The sequence below is a fragment of the Odocoileus virginianus genome, chromosome 33, assembly GCF_023699985.2.
Source record: "Odocoileus virginianus isolate 20LAN1187 ecotype Illinois chromosome 33, Ovbor_1.2, whole genome shotgun sequence".
Taxonomy (NCBI): domain Eukaryota; kingdom Metazoa; phylum Chordata; class Mammalia; order Artiodactyla; family Cervidae; genus Odocoileus; species Odocoileus virginianus.
In genome coordinates this window covers 24,269,956-24,286,688 of record NC_069706.1, presented here as the reverse complement: position 1 = coordinate 24,286,688, position 16,733 = coordinate 24,269,956, and the positions used below count along the sequence as shown (strand labels likewise).

Here is a 16,733-nt window from a genome sequence, read left to right as displayed (position 1 = left end):
CCCCCAGGCCTTCCTCCAAGACCAGACCCTACCTGGTCAGGGGGCTCCTTTCCAATTGCCATCCCTACTCTGTGCCAGGTGCTGGGCAGACAGCAGAGGAGCAGGTGGGTGAGGGCCCTGCCACGGAGGACACATATAGACCTTCTCTGGTCTACTCAGCTGCAGAGGCCTGGGGTCGTCAACGGCATGGACTCAGCTGCTCTGGGATCTACTGTGAGTAGCTGTGCAAGTTATTCGACCCCTCTGCCTCAATTTTCCTCATCTGTTAAATGGGTTCAATGAGGAGCTACTTTACATAAAGTCTCCAGAACAGAACAGTGCCTGGCATGCAGTGGGCCAGTGTTTGCCTAGATAAATCCTTCTCCAACCCCATTCACACCTCCTCTCCTCTCCTAGCCCTTTCCCTTGGGACAGAAGTGGACCGCTTCCTGGTTTTCCTTCTTGAGCCCTTGGCCCATCCTGTTAAGGGCATGTACCCCATAGCTGTGTCCTGGGTGGTTTCTGGGTCTCCCTTGATGGCAGACTCTGACTGAATTATCTCTACATCAGCTTTAGGGCCTGGCACGTAGTAGGTGCTTACTGAGAGCTTGCTGAATTGATTGGATCTGGACCAACACGTCCCCCTGTTCTAGGCCAGATTTTGCCAGCCGGATGGCTGCGACCAACCACTCAATGTCAGAGCCTAATGGCAGGGCCTGAGGTGGCTCAGCTCTGGTCCCCTGGGCAGGGGTGATGTTGGGTGAGCAGAGAAGGGGAATCAGGGGTCCTTCATGGTTAGCAGAACGGCCAGCTGCTGACCAAACTGAGGGTGTTTCACCCCTGGGAGATACAGAGAGGCTTCTCTGTGCAGAAAGAAAGGCGCCCTGTCCTGGGTCTCATGGATTACAATGTACCTCGGGGCCCTTCATTCCTTCAGCATTTAGGGGGTCCCCCTAGTCAGTCAGGGCTTCCCTGGTAGCTCAGCTGGTAAAGAATCTGCCTGCAATGCAGGAGACCCCGGTTTGATCCCTGGGTTGGGAAGATCCCCTGGAGAAGGGAAAGGCTACCCACTCCAGTATTCTGGCCTGGAAAATTCCATGAACTGTATTGTCCATGGGGTCGCAAAGATTCGGACATGACTGAGCGACTTTCACTGTCACTTCCTAGTCAGTCACAGGGTGTATACACCTAGAAGGTATAGAGGGCTAGCTCCAGGCACGCCTGGATATGGCAACCCCAAAACTGTCACTATACCTCCACTTTGCTTTCCTCAAGGTTCCTGACCAGGCCCCAGGGCTGGACCTGTGACCCAGGCCTGGCCAAATGGAGAATTGTCACCCCTTAGCCATGTGATTGGTTCAGAGAGATGAAACTCGACTAGAACAATCAGCATGGCTCCTGGGGTTTTGCTGGTTTGCTTGGAAAGAGGAGTTCTCTCTTCTGCTGGACTTGGAGCAGGCAGGATGTAAGTCTAGCACTGCCAGGGTCTGCCTGGTGGAGAAAGCCACCTGAAGTGAAGCTGAGGCCCAGGAAGCCCTTGTCCCTCTTCTAGAACCACCATCTCCTCCAGGAAGCATCCCTGACTTCTCCAGCACCCCATTCCTTCCCTCAGGGGGAGCTTTAATTATCACCTCCATCTTACAGTGAAGGAAGCTAGAGTTCAGAGAGGCCCAGCAGTTTGCCCAAGGACACCTGGAGGGCTGTGGAGCCCGCCTCCCAGAGTGCCGGGCTCGGCTCTAACCTCACGCTGGGGGCCCGGGGCCAGCGTGCCCAGGACGTCTTGTGGGGTAGGCATCTGAGGCACACTTTCCCAGGGAAGGAGGGAGGGGGCCAGAGTTCCCATCCCCCTGCAGCCAGGATGCGCCCTCTCGGAGGGGCCCACCCTCCCACGGTTGCCACTCGTCACGGGCACTGCAGCTGGTGGGGGCCGCTCCTGGGAAGTAGGGCCCCAGGCCCCAAATCTAGCACTGTGGAAGCTCAACTGGACAGACAGATTCACTGAGGGGAAGGCCAAGGCCCAGAGGCATGAGATGAGGCAGAAGAATGTTTTTTAATGCCAGTATAGCTGATATTTTATACGCGCTTGGCCCGAGAGTGTGCTTACAAAGACACCAGGGCAGCCTCGGGCCGGGGGTTTGTAAATTGCACGTTCCGGGGAGCCGAGGCTCCTGAAGGAGGTGGCGGTGGGTGGTGGAAGGGGGACTGCTCACTCCACTGTGATAAATCACCAGCGTCTTAAGGCCCTGGACGTGGTGAGGAGCCAGACATGGGCTCAGAGTAGCCTCACAGGCCAGGTCCTGGCCTTGTCAACCTCTGTGGGGTAGAGGCAGGCGTCTTTCTCCTCTTCCTTTTGCAGCCGAGGAAACTGAGGTCCAGAGAAGGCAGGCCACGTGCCAAAGGTCACACAGCTGTAAGGGCTGAGGGGCGGGGGAGGGGCTCAGACGCAGAGCCTGGTGACTTCAGGGTCCTAACTGCATTGCCATACTTTAGGTGACCTGGTCATCATCATGTCTGTGTAGTGGGAGGGGACAACTGTCTCATGGTTCACGGGCACACCGGTCAGAAAAGCCCATGAAAGGAGGCACCTCCTGATAACTCTTTCCCACAAGCCAACAGAGGCCCCTGCTCGTCCACTCCCAGCGGGAGAAGAATATGATGTGGAAATCAGAGTGTGGGCAGCCAAGCCCAGCACACGGGGGCTGGGCCTCTAGCTGTGTGACCTTGGGTGAGTGCCCGGACATTTCTGAACCTCGCTTTTCAATATCCTGAAAGATGGGGGTAATAACACCTGCCTCCCAGAGGCTGGGATGCGGGTCCAGTGAAATGACCAGGTGTGAGAAGCTCTCAGCCCAGGCCTGGCTCCCAAATCTCTCAGAGAACAACAGGGCTGTGCAACTAGGCACTGTGCGTGGGGGTGCTGGGCCCGCTGAGGACCCCCAGGGGACACGAGGCGCTGCAGCTCCCCGAGACTGCTCTGGGCTCTTTCGCCTGCACTTGCTGTTTGCAAAAGAAGGAAACGGCAGCAGCTCTCTCACTCCCCGCCGGTAACCTCCCCCAGCTCCATTTGGAAAGTTCTGGAGGATTTATGCTCCTCTCCGGCAGCCACACCAGCCATTCATCAAGACGCTGTTTCTCTGACAGTGGACCGAGCGCAGCCGCTGTTCCCCGCCTTACCCCTCGATAGGTGTCCTCAGGAGATTTATTGTAGTTCCAGAAGCGAAGGCCTGCGATGCTTTCGGCTCTGTCGAAGCGGATCGTGACCACGTGGTCCAGCCCCGGCGAGAAGGGGATCAGCCACATATGCTCATCCTCCATCGTGATGTTGGCTCCATCAATTAACCTGTGTTCAGTGGGGAAGGCGGGGAGAGCTGAGGGCAGCCCGGTCGGCTGGGAGAACTCACACTGTGGGGTCGGCACCCACTCCTCTCCCCACCACGATGGCCACCCCTGCCTGGCACGAGCCTGGCTGGATCAGGCTCTGTGAAGGGGAGGTGAGACTAATCAAAGCAACAGTGAGGAGTCATCACTTACCTGTGAAGTTAAACAAAACAAGAAGCTGGGGGAGACAACAGCCTGTGCTGTTAAAGGGATTCCCTGGTGGCTTAGAATGTAAAGAATCCGCCTGCAATGTGGGAGACCCAGGTTCGGTCCCTGGGTCAAGAAGATCCCCTGGAGAAGGAAATGGCAACCCACTCCAGTATTCTTGCCTGGGGCCGAGTTGCCTGGTGGGCTACAGGCCACAGGGTCGCAAAGAGTCAGGCATGACTGAGTGACTAACACTTAGATGCTGTTAAAGATACACTGAAGCGATCATCAAGGTTTTTAAAAAGGATGGGGGTGGGGAATATATTATTTTTCAGGACTCTTTAACCCACTTCTAGAATTTTCCCCCTAAGAAAAGTTTATTCAACATGTCAGAAAGCCTTCTGTACCCAGATATTACTTGCATTAGCAACAAACAAACCAACACTGAAAGATCTAAAAAGAGGGAAAGGTTCAGTAAATCTATACAGTAATTAAGATGATCATCATGAAGATGATGCAGTAAAGTGAAAAGCCAGGTTATGGGATGGCAGGAGCACTGGTTTTAATGTTGTAAACTGAGGACAAGGACCAAGAGAGATTACCAAAAATGAAAAATATATTTCTGTCAGAGGGGATAGGAAGTGACAATTTCTATTTCCCCAGCTTTCTGTAAAATGCTGTATTGACTCTATGGTACATTTTGAAAGAACTCTATTCCTTCTTCCTTGTGCTGGAGGAGAAAGATACTAAAGCACTAGGGAGAACTTGGCAGCTCCTGGCATGGGACAAGTATGAGAAGGAGCAGGTGCCTCTGGAGGGAGGTGGTCTGGCCTGTAGTCACACAGCCTGGGTAGCCCAGGGCAGCCTGCCCACCACTGGGCGGGAGCCCCCAGCACCCTCACGTTCTTTTTATAAAAAATAATTTTATTTTCGGCTGGGCTGAGTCTCCGTTGCTATGCGGGCTTTTCTCTAGTTGTGGAGAGCGGGGGCTGCTCTCTGGTTGCAGTGAGCGGGCTTTTCATTGTGGTTGAGAAGCACATTGTCTTGTTGCAGAGTACAGGCTCTAAGAGGCTCAGTAGTTGCAGCTCCCAGGCTCCCGAGCACAGGCTCAGTAGCTGTGGCACGCCGACTCAGTTCCTCCTTGGTACGTGGCATCTTCCCGGACCGGGGATCTAACCTGTGTCCCCTGCATTGATTGGCAGGTGGAGTGTCTACCACCGAGCCAGTGGGGAAGCCCCATCATGTTCTAAAAGAGCTCGCCAGCTGGCCCACACTGCACTCCCACCCTGGCTCATCCTTCCCAATTCTGTCCAGCACACCTCAGCCCTGACCCCAGCCCTGGTCTCATTTCTACTGAGAGGCCTGGCCCTGGAGATAGGAACCCACCTCTCAGTCTCTTGGGTGACCCCCCTCCCCCCACTCTCCCATTTTCCAGGTGACTTTGAAGCTGGTGCCATGTTTCCTAGATCTAATTTATTATTATTAATTATTTTAAGTCTTCATTGAATTTGTTATGATATTGCTTGCTTTACGTTTTGGTTTTTTGGTTGAGAGACATGTGGGCTCTTAGATCCCCGACCAGGGATCGAACCCATACCTCCTGCACCGGAAGGCGAAGTCTTAACCACTGGACCGCCAGGGAAGTCCCTCCTAGATGTTAAGATAAACTTTGCTTTTCCTTTTTACATTTTAAAGTTTTGGACTTGGAATAAATCTTACAAGCAAAGTGTTCATCCAAGAAGGTAATGTTTCTTTTTTTTTCCTCTAAAAGGTTGTTATTAAATTGATGGATGGTGTGTCTTACAACTGCTGGCATCTTAGAACTGAGGAAATTCAGCAGTTTAACCCTGGGGTGTTTGTGGAATTAAGCTGGCTGAGGTCTACCACCAGAGAACCTTCTGTTTCCTTCCAAAAGCAATTACCTCCTTGTCCTAGAAATGGGGCCACTTCCAAAGAAGAACTACTGCCCAGTTCTGAGAGTGGAGAGACCTGTTGAAGTGCTTAGAGCTGACAGTGAAGGGAATTCCCTAACGGAAACTCTCAAGAATATATAAATGGTACTTCCTAGCTCTGTCCACAAAAAATCCTAGAAACAAGGACTGACCCAGTAGCAATGAGCATCCCTAGTGGCTAGACTATGGTCTCTAAATACCACTTCCCACTAGAAGGAGCCTGGGCTACTAGGAGAAATGGCTGACCCCATACTGGGGATAACACATGTACAAGAGGAACCTGAGATTCCTTGTCATATCAGAAAGGAAGGCAGCTATGAGAGACTATTTCTCAGAAGGATTCAGGAGCCCCCAGTGTCCAAAGAGGGATCAATCTGACCATCCATAGGATAAAAACTGCAGTAGATTGAAACCCTTCAGACACAGTAGATTTAAATCCCTGAGTTTATGGTAGTCAAAACCAAACAAATGTTTTAAAGGATTCTAGAGAAACAATTTGCTCTTTTGAAAACTGAAGAAATAAAGGGAAAGAATCAAGCATCAAACTGTCTTTCCTGTTCAAACTGTACCTCAAAGTAATTAAGTAATTGAGGCAAATTTTCCCTTTACTGACAAAAACAAACAAAAAGAATGATAGGATCAGTCTATCATCATTTCACAACCCCTAAAAGAGTAGTAGATCTAACCACTAAGTGTTGGCTAACAGCATCACAAAAAGCCTGACAACCAGATGGTCCATGAGTCCAAAGGAAATATGCCCTGACATACATGACCTGATAGTTATGTCTTGCTCTAAAGGCCAAATCTCAATATGATCAGGCCTCTAGATCTAGTGAACAGTTTACAAGAAATACAGGAGCTTGAGGAACAAGTTAATACCATAGTGATGCAGTAAAATCCAGACTCAACAGAGCAAAAACCCTGGTTTCTTCTACAGATAATTTATAAGAAAAAAAGTGAAAACAGATGGAAGGGAACCCGGAGATTATGAGAGGCTTAGGTGATATATCAACCATCAAAGGACTTACCAACAAATAGAAATAGACTCACAGTCATAGAAAACAAACTTATGGTTACCAAAGAGGAAAGAGGCAGGGGAGGAATAAACAGGAGTTTGGAATTAACATATACACACTACTATATATAAAATAGATAACCAACAAGGACCTACTATATAGTACTCAATATTTTGTAATAGCCTCTAACAGAAAAGAGTTTAAAACAGAATATGAATATGCATATATATATTATATATATATATATTACACACATATACATGCATATGTGTGTGCTAGTTGTTCAGTTGTCTTACCCTTCAAGACCCCGTGGACGATAGCCCACCAGACTCCTCTGTCCATGGAATTCTCTAGGCAAGAATACTGGAGTAGGTAGCCATTCCTTTCTCCAGGGGATCTTCCCAACCCGGGATCAAACTCGGGTCTCCTGCATTGCAGGCAGACTCTTTATCATGTGAGCCACCAAGGAAGCCCATATATGCAGAAATTTATATATATATATACATATACATATATGTATATACATATATTTGTGTATATATGCATATATGTATATGCTTATACAGGCATCCCAGGTGGCGCTAGTAGTAAACAGTCTGCCTGCCATTGCAGGAGACATAAAAGATGTGGGTTTGATCCCTGGGTCAGAAAGATACCCTGGAGGAGGGCCTGGCAACCCACTCCAGTATTCTTGCCTGGAGAATCCCATGGACAGAGGAGCCTGGTGGGCTACAGTCCATAGAGTCATGCAGTCAGAGAAGAATAAAGTGACTTAGCACAGCACAGCTCGTATGCATATGTATATATTTACATATATGGGTATCTATATCTGGATCACTTTACCATATACCAGAAACTAACACAATACTGTAAATCAACTATATGTCAATAAAAATTTTAAAATATATTTTAAAAATTAAAAATTTGTTTTTTACCTATGGCACTCAGCTTGCAGGATTTCAGTTCCCTATCAACTAGGGATCAAACCCAGGCCCCCAGCAGTGGAAACACAGACTTCTAAGCACTGGACCACCAGGGAATTACAAAAAATAATCTTTAAAGAGACACAGTAAGCAATCACAATGTATAGACCATATCTGGATGTCAATTCAAGGAACAAACTGTTATAAAGGAGGGAAAAAAGATGGTCAGGGAAACAGAAACATGCTAGATAGCTAGTAATTTAAAAGAGTGCTCAGTCACTCGGTCATGTCCGACTCTTTGTGACCTCAAAGAGTCGCCCGCCAGCCTCCTCTGTCCGTGAGATTCTCTAGACAAGAATGCTGGAGTGGGTTGCCATTTCCTTCTCCAAATTTAAAGGAAGGACTGTTAATCATTTAGGTGGAATAATGATATCTGGATCAGATTTAAGTCCTCATTGTTTAGAGATACATACTGAAATACCCAGAGATGAAATACTTTCAGACCCAGGATTTGCTGCAACATACTCTGGGCAGAGGGGAAGGAACTGGGTGGGTGTGGATGAACAAGCGAGGCCAGGCCAGCTATGAGCAGATCACTTTTACAATTGGCAGCGGGGACCACAGGCTCCCAGTCTAAGTCTGCAAGAGTGTGACTCACCAAGATGGCCCCTGATCGGGCAATGCAGCAGCCATGACGGCCACGGTTAAGGAGCACCCTGGAAGAAAGCAGGGAGGAGGCCCCCACTGATTCCACACACTCTGGGCCAGGCAGTGGGTGCAGTTGTGACGTGGCAGCCCCCTTGCTGCCCAATAGCCAGATTACTGTCCCCATTCTGCTGAGGCAGGGGAAGACAGTATAACTTTGTGGTTAAATGCACGGGTGTTGGTCTTCCACTCACCTGTGTTCAAATCATGACTCTGCCACTCAGCTAATGTGGGTGACCTTTGAGGTACCTCTCTGTACCTCGGTTTCTCCATCTGTAGAGTGGGGGCCTCTGAGGGCTGTCTGAGATGTTAATGAATGAATATCTATAACCTACTTAGCATAGCCCAGTGTCTGGCATTTAATAAGTGCTCAAAAAATGGCAATTATAATTTCAGTTATTATTATTATTATCATGATTATTACTACTGGAGAAGTTAAGAAACTAGCTAGCAAGGGGCAGAGACAGGATTTGAATTCTTATTTCTCTGGCTCCCCTAGACTCTTCTTGTTCACATCTGCAGGCAGGGCCCAAGGCTGACAGCTGTCCTGATTCAGGGGTGCCTGAACGCTGTGGATCAATGCTGTGTCCAGGCTTGTCCTCTTGCTGACTTGACTCAACCTGGGCTCATGAAATCGGACAAATGCAGAGCAAAGGGCAGCTTCAGCCATCATCTTCAGACTCAGGGAGGGGAACATTTTCAGTCCCCGAGAGGTTGGGTCCCTCAGGCCTAAACACACAGCCAAAGGCTTACCAAGCAGTTACTGTGTTTGAGGCCCCATGCTAAGCACCATGAAAATTTAAAGTGAAAGTCACAAACACTTTGTGTGACTCCATAGACTGTAGCCCACTAGGTGCCTCTGCCCATGGGATTTTCCAGGCAAGAATACTGGAGTGGGTAGCCATTCCCCTCTCCAGGGGATCTTCCCAATGGGGGATTGAACCTGCATCTCCTGCACCTCCTGCATTGCGGGCAGATTCTTTACTGTAAGGGACACCAGGGACTTCAAGCACCATGAAGGTAACATATAGCACAGCTGGGTCTGGAAGCAGGAGAGCCTGGCTTCCAATCCTGCCTACCTCTTCCAGCTGTGTGGCCCTTTCCTGGGCCTCAGTTTCCCTTGACTATAAAATGGGCAGACGCCAGAACTTGGGGTGGCCGGAAGAAGGTGTAATAGGGAATGCCAGGGGATGCCAGTTGATGATTAAGTCTGAAATTTACAATGCACATCAGGTCCCCAGGCCCCTGCTGTCATGAGCCTTGTGCTTCTTATAGACACTCACTTGTCCAGGGTCCGGGAGTCGTCCGTGTACTCAGGGAGGTCATTTAAGTCTCTGGGGGAGGCAGAGATCTGGTGCGGGTTGATGGGCAGTGCCTGGCCATCCTGGCCCACCACCTCCAGGCCGGTGAGCCCCAGGTAGTGCAGGTCACCCCAGGAGGCGGTGAAATTCAGTTGGAGGCCTGTGGCAGGAAGAGAAGTGTCCGGTGAGCACCAGATATTCTGCAGGAGCTACCCAATCCTAAAAGAAATCAACTCTGAATATTCACTGAAAGGACTGATGCTGAAGCTGAAGCTCCAATACTTTGGCCACCTGATGTGAAGAGCTGACTCACTGGAGAAGACCCTGATGCTGGGAAAGATTGAGGGCAGGAGAAGGGGATGAAAGAGGATGAGATGGCTAGACGGCATCACTGACTCATGGACATGAGTTTGAGTCAACTCCGGGAGATAGTGAAGGACAGGGAAGCCTGGCATGCTACAGTCCATGGGGTCGCAAAGAGTCGGACACGACTGAGCGGCTGAACAAAGACAACCCAAGACGGAGGTGGCAAGAGGACTGATTTCAGACTCTGTATTCTACCAGCTGGAAAACTCAGACTTGAATGAAAGGGCCTTCAGGGTAGGCTCTGCCTTTCTTCTCGGTAGCCCTTGGGCCTGGGTCACTGTTGATACTCAAGAAACGTCTGCAGGATGAATGGACCTGTGTGGTTTGACCCTGCACACAGCCTTAGGTCCTTTCTCCACTCATCAGCCACGTTGCCCACCCCAGGATTAGCACCCTAGCATGGCTTCCCATGCTGCTCGACCAGCATCCTTGCCATCTGGATTCTGTCTACTTCTTTAATCTCATCTTGTGCCCAGGATCCCTGGGGCCACCCAGATGTTCTTTCCATCCCTCATGTTCACAATGCTTTCTCTCACCACAGGGCCTTTGCACATGCTGTTTCCTCACTCCTGAACTCCCACGGCCTAGGCTAAGTTGTGCCCATCCCTCAGATCCCAGCTTACTTTCTTGGGGAAGCCCTCCCAACTTCTCTGACCACATCAAGCCTCCATTCCAAGCCTGCCATGTCACTGTGAATGTCCCCTTCCATGCTCTGGTCACCATGGTGAGCTTGGGACTGTTTGGTAAATTTCCATCTGCCCTGTCAGACGGTGAGCTCCTTGAGGGCAGAAATCCCATCAGCTTTGTTAGATCATAGTGCCCCCAGAGCTGGGCACAGTACCTGCCACACAGTAGGAGCCCAGTACAGATGGAAAGATTAACCAAGTAACTACATGGAGGTGGCTGCACCAGTAAGCCACAAGGTTGGAAATGGACACTTTATGCCACTATCACGAGGATTCACATGGATTCAAGGGAAAGGAAGTGATCCAAGGTGACACCCCCATTCTTTTGCCCTTATTCCACCCCTGCTCCAACAGGGAGCATTTCTTAAAAAAAATATTTATTTATTTGGCTGCATTGGGTCTTGGTTGGAGCACGCAGGATCTTCATTGCATCATGCGGGATCTTTCACTGCAGTGCACAGACTCTAGCTGTGGCATGTGGGCTTAGCTGTTCCATGGCACGTGGGATCAAACCCGAGTCTCCTGGATTGCAGGGCGGATTCTTAAGCGCTGGATCATCAGAGAGCATTTAGGTGTGAATTTCTGTGGTCCCAAGGCAAAACTTCCCAGGTGAGTCATTCATTTGCCCAGAAAGCTCAAAGCGAATGAATCTCTGTCTGATATCTGGCTGGAACTTCTCTTCCCTTAATGGTCTCCCATCAGCAGGACCAAGTCCAGTGACCTCTTCCACCCTTGGAGAATTGGGGGCCTACTTTAGAGCTCTTCTGGGTGGCTGTATTCCAGAGTCACACTTGTTGCAGCTGTTACAGAATGCCAGCATGGTAGCACTGGAAGAAGGAAGTCTGGATTCATGGCATTCCACGCACTTCAGCTCAGATGAGGAGGCAGAAGCTCAGGGAGGTTGAAGATATCTGTGTGGCCAGGAAGTGAGGCCAAAGCAGAAAACCACCCTGGAACGGTGGCTTCCTCTCTTGTCATTTCCAACATATGTTTCATAACTCGGCCTCAGATCCCTCTGCTCTTCATGATGCCAAGGTAGCTCTGAGCATCTTGGGGGCAGATGAGACAGATGGGTGACCAGAGTGGTTCTGGATGCATCATAGCCCCTCACAGCATCAGTAGCCTGCAATGCAGCCACAGATTCCTCCATCTGAGTCCTTGTCTCTGTGCCACGTGATCTCGCTGCTTCTCTCATACAGAAGTGGCGTCTATTTCTCCACTTTCTGAATCTGGGCCATGTGATTTGCTTTGGCCAATGGAACAGAAGCAAATGCAAAACCAGCAGAGGCTGTAAAGCATGTGGGCAGGGGGCTCTGGCCCATCTTTCTACACTTGGGAGTCTTGCCACCAGAAAGAGCCGGGCTAGCCTCCCAGTTGCTGGCTATGTAGTTGAAGACATCCGAGGTTGTTCAGCTGCCAGTCCATCTGCCAGCTAACCAGACACAAGAGCAGGCCCCACAGAGGCCAGCTACGGTCAGATGTGAAGAAACGCCCAACAAAGCTATTGAATTATGATGAATCACGATTAATGGTGATTATGTTAGGGCACTAAATTGGGGGCTGGTTTGTCTAGCAGCAGAAGCTAACTGATACATTCCTTTTCATGGTGAGTCTATGTTCAATTGTCTCCTCAGAGAAAGAGGAAGTGTTAGCTGCATCCGACTCTTTGTGACACCACAGGACTGTAGCCTGCCAGTTTCCTTTCTTCATGGAATTCTCCAGGCAAGAACACTAGAGTGGGTAGCCATTTCTTTCTCCAGGAGGTCTTCCTGACCCAGGGATGGAGTCTGGGTCTCCTGCAGGGGAGGCAGATTCTCTACCATCTGAGATGCCAGGGAAGCCCAGAAGCCCTGAGCTCAAATGCACCCTCTGCCATTGCTCCTAAATCTCTTATTCTGCTTTATTTTCTGTCGTCCAATGAGATGTTCTACGTTGATCTGCTTATTATTTTGCTTATTGATTTGCTTATTTATTTTCATCAGTTTTTCCCACTTAGATGGAAACTCCCTAAGGGCAGGAACTCTGTTGACAGTGTTCACTGTTTTATTCCAAGATCCTAGAACAGTACCTGAAAACAGATGGTCAGTTAAGGCTTTAAAAAATAAATAAATGATTGATTGATTGAAGAGTACATGTTTAGTAACCTGTAGGTAAATCAATCAAAATACAATCATTTGAGTTTCACCAAAATCACAGCCAATGGTAAACAGATATTTATTGCCACTAATGCAACAAGTGCTTTTCATACTGTTCATGGGCTTCTCACGAATATTCATTGGAAGGACGGATGCTGAGTCTTAAGCTCCAATACTCTGGCCACCTGATGCGAAAAACTCCTTGGAAAAGACCCCGATGCTGGGAAGGATTGAAGGCAGGAGGAGAAGGGGACAACAGAGGGTGAGATGGTTGGTTGGCATCACCAACTTGATGGACATGAGTTTGAGTAAGCTCCTGGAGTTCGTGATGGACACGGAAGCCTGGCGTGCTGCCGTCCATGGGGTCTGTACAGCAACAGAACCAAGCCCTGTTCTTGGCACTGGAGATTCAGGGGTAAATATCAATACACAGTAAAATCTCTCTAGGAGCTTCCATTGCAGTGAAGACAGACAATGAACACATAATAACAACAACAACAAAAATAAATTGGATACTTCCACAGAGTGATGAATACATGACAAAAAGTGAAAGGGATAGGATAGGGAGTGACTAGGCAGGGGTGGGGGTAGTCATGGAGGACTTCTTGGAGGTGGTGACATTTAAGCTGAGACCTGGGTGATGAGAAGGAGGCCACCATCCTGTAGCATTTCTGGAAGAATGTTCTAGGTTGAGAGGACAGAAACAGTAAAGGCCCTGGAATGGGAACACATTTGATTTGTGGTTGGAACTAAGTGACCGAGGGAAAAGGTGGAGGAAAATGAGATCAGAAGGGCAGGTGGGGGGACTAGATCACGTCAGGAGGTCTGGATTTTCTTCTCTTCAAAGAGGAGCTAGGGAAACTTAGATTTGGGAGCAGAGAGGTGACACGATCTGACCAGTGTCTTGGAAAGCGCACTGGGGTAGGACTCCATAAGGAGGCCAGGGAGGACGCTGTTGTGATCCCTGTGGCCGGGACAAGGTGGGTGGTGGCGGAAATGGGGCAAAGTGGACAGATTCAGGGTCAGTACTGGAGACAGCAATACCAGGACTCTCAATGGCCTGGAAGGAATTGAGGGAAAGAGAAAATTTTCCTGACCCAAGGGACAGAGCGCCTACGGGTACCACATTCCTGAGATGGTGAAGGCCTGGAGGGGGAGGAGGGAGCCGATTTAGATAAGGGGATCCCTGTGAGGAAGAGATGCCACCTTCCTCGCAAAACAAGAGGCAGCACCCCAGATTCTCCCAAGCCGCCCCTACTTTGTTTGCCTGGCAAGATGCACTGTTGTTGTTCCATTGCTAAGTCGTACCTGACTCTGCAATTCCATGGACTGCAGCGCGTCGGGCTTCCCTGTCCTTCACTATCTCCCAGAGTTTGCTTAGATTCATGCCCATTGAGTTGGTGATGCTCTCTAACCATCTCATCCTCTGCCACCCACTTCTCCTCCTGAATCAGGGTGTTTTCTGATGAGTCGGCTCCAAGATGCACTGAGATACCATCTAATCTAGGGTTGCTGCGAAAGCGATTACTCTCCTCTTTGAGCTAATATCCATGTTCCATATTCATTTTCCTCTGGTGTATCAATTAGTATTTATATAAATGGAAATTAATTTTGTTATTTCTCTCCCATGTTTCAACTCTCTCAGCTCCTTTCCTATTCATCACTGCTGATATTTGCAAAACTTCTAAAATTAGTGTCATCTGCAAATTAGCAAGTCATATATCTCCTTTCAAAACATTAATAGGATTGGCCGTATTTACCAACCCTAACGCATCCCCCCTGGGTCACTTTATCAAAGCGCTCTTCATGTGCACAGGCTGGGAGAGCACATTTAGGATTTGGGATACAGGGAGGAAAAAGGCAAAGGTTCAGAGAAGGCAGCTTTGGAAATCACAGGTCTCAAAGTGGGCAGAGGGTCCTTGGTCAGCAGGTTCTTCTGCCATCCTACACAGAGAAATAACGCTTTTCTTGCAGCAAAAAGGTCTGGGAGCTCTGCTCCAGGGCAAAACTCCCCAGGGCATTGAAATAACATTTCTGAGAAAGGTCAGAAGCTGGTTCAGCAGCAAAAACATTTACAGACAGCATCTTTGGGGGAAATCATCAGATGGAGGGGACACTGGATGCTTCCGGCCGGCCTTCCTTCCTTCTTCCTCTGGTTACGGCACTCTAGCCTTCTCTGAAGCACCATCAGGGTGGCTGACTCCCCACCCATGGCTCTAAAGATGGGCCTCTGACCCAGGCTAGGCCAATCCATGTTTTCCATCCCTTCCCTCCCTTCCCACCAAGGTTAGCCACAGTGATTAGTTAGGCTTGGGCACGTGAGCCAGGTGAGCAGACATTCCAGGAAGACTGTTGGACTTACTGGGAAACAAAAGCTCTTTTACCTGAGATTACAGGGTAGAGCTTCAAGGAGCTCCCATGTGGATAGGGTGTGAATGGGAGACAGACAAGAGACCGAGAAACGGGGCAGAAAGACAGAGGGAGACACCAAGCCTTGATAACATCGTTTGCACACCTGGATCCGGCAGTGTGGGAAACTAGCAACCCCTGAACTTTCTAGTTACATGCACGCGTGTGTGCTCAGCTATGTCTGATTCTCTGTGACCCCGTGGACTGTAGCCCACCAGACTCCTCTGTCCAGGCGAGAATACTGGAGTGGGTTGTCATTTCCTCCTCCAGGGGATCTTCCTGACCTACAGATCATCTCCCGAGCCTCCTGTACTGAAGGCAGATTCTTTATCGCTGAGCCACCAGGGAAGCCCTTTGAGCTACATAAGCTAAGAAATTTCCTTTTGCGCTTAACTCAGTTTGAATTCAATTCTCCTCATCCCCACCCCGAATCCTGACCAACCTAGGGGAGCCCAGACTAAACCAGAAATGACTGCTGTCTCCCAGTTTTGTGAGATGCTGACTCTTCCCGAAGACCTCTCTGGAGTGTGTTGAGTGGTGAGGACCTGGACGGTGAATTCAGACAGACTCGGTCCCGTCCTTGACCTCGTGCTAGCTGTGTGACCCCGGGTGGCCGTCTCCATCTCTCAGAGCCTCAGTTTCCTAACCTCATCTGGAAAATGGGGAGAATAAGAGCTGGAAGTGAGATAAGACAGGGAAAGCCCCAGCACAGGGCCTGGATGGGGGAAAGAAACCAAGTCTCAAGCCGGGCCTTGGCCTACATTGTGCTGGCTTTCAAATCACTCGGTTGTCCCCGAGTCCCAAAGTAACTGAGAGAGAGTTCTGGAAAGTAAAGGGCTAAGGACTCAAAGGTAAGGCTTCTTCCTCTCTTCTCAGAGGTGATCTGTGCTTGTGGAATGAGGGAGGGGGAGCTGAATTCTCACTGGGCACCATGCAGATGGGAGCGGGTCCCAGCGAGGCCTTAAGAAGGGGGTGTGGCAGACCATGGGACACCCCCCAGACCCCACCTCCCGCCCCAGGGGTGACGTGCTGGGACTGGTGACACGCTGATGACCCCCCACTTTGACTGCACTTGGTGTTGCCCCTCCCCAGCCCGTATCAGGTGACCTATTAACACAGGCGTGTAAAGGCCCAGCCCCCTACTCAAGACAACTTCAAGAGGCCTTTGCGCTCCCTGCGGGGCTGGCAGAGGCCTTGGTGTGATTGCCCCGTGGCCCAGTTCTCTGTGCCCAGCCCTGCTTCCTGCCCTCCCCCAGGAGCACGCCCCAGTAAACTCCATCTCAGAGGCTGCTTCTTGGGAAGCCAGACAGTGGCAGTCGACATCCTTTTAAAGGGCAGAGACGGAGAGCGACGGCATGCCAGGTGGGCATGGCCTGCACAGAAGCTTGGGGGGCGGCGGGGGCTCAGGAGATGGGGGTGGGGAGGAGCGGAGCAAAGAGGAGGCTAAACTCTGACACCTTAAGTCCGTTCTGGAGATGATGGTGGGGAGGTGCGGAGGGGGCGTGACGATGGCATGGCCCATCTCTTCCTCTCAGAAGATAACTGGAGATGGGTGGCGGGCATAGGGTGCAGAAAGAGCAGGAGGGGAGGTGGCAGCAAGCAAGCTGGCAGAGCCTTGCAAACAGGGAACGGGAGGCAGAGACCACAGCCAGTGTGACCGGGGCACAAGGGTCCCCTAGGACTCAGGCAGAGGTGGGGAACATGTGCCGAGTCAGAGAGGACCTGGCCCGAGGGGC

The 16,733-nt window shown here is 50.1% G+C and overlaps 1 protein-coding gene across 3 annotated transcripts in view; it reads right to left on the bottom strand.

The window, feature by feature from the left end:
- KATNIP (katanin interacting protein) overlaps positions 1–16,733 on the bottom strand; it is a 228,664-nt gene that overhangs the window by 9,666 nt on the left and 202,265 nt on the right. For all 3 annotated transcript variants that reach the window (XM_020907922.2, XM_070461099.1, XM_020907926.2), the window contains 2 exons: positions 9,384–9,561; positions 3,154–3,319 (listed from right to left, as the gene is read on the bottom strand). In XM_020907922.2, the coding sequence (XP_020763581.2) occupies positions 3,154–3,319; positions 9,384–9,561 (344 nt within the window). The remainder of the gene's footprint in view (positions 1–3,153; positions 3,320–9,383; positions 9,562–16,733) is intronic.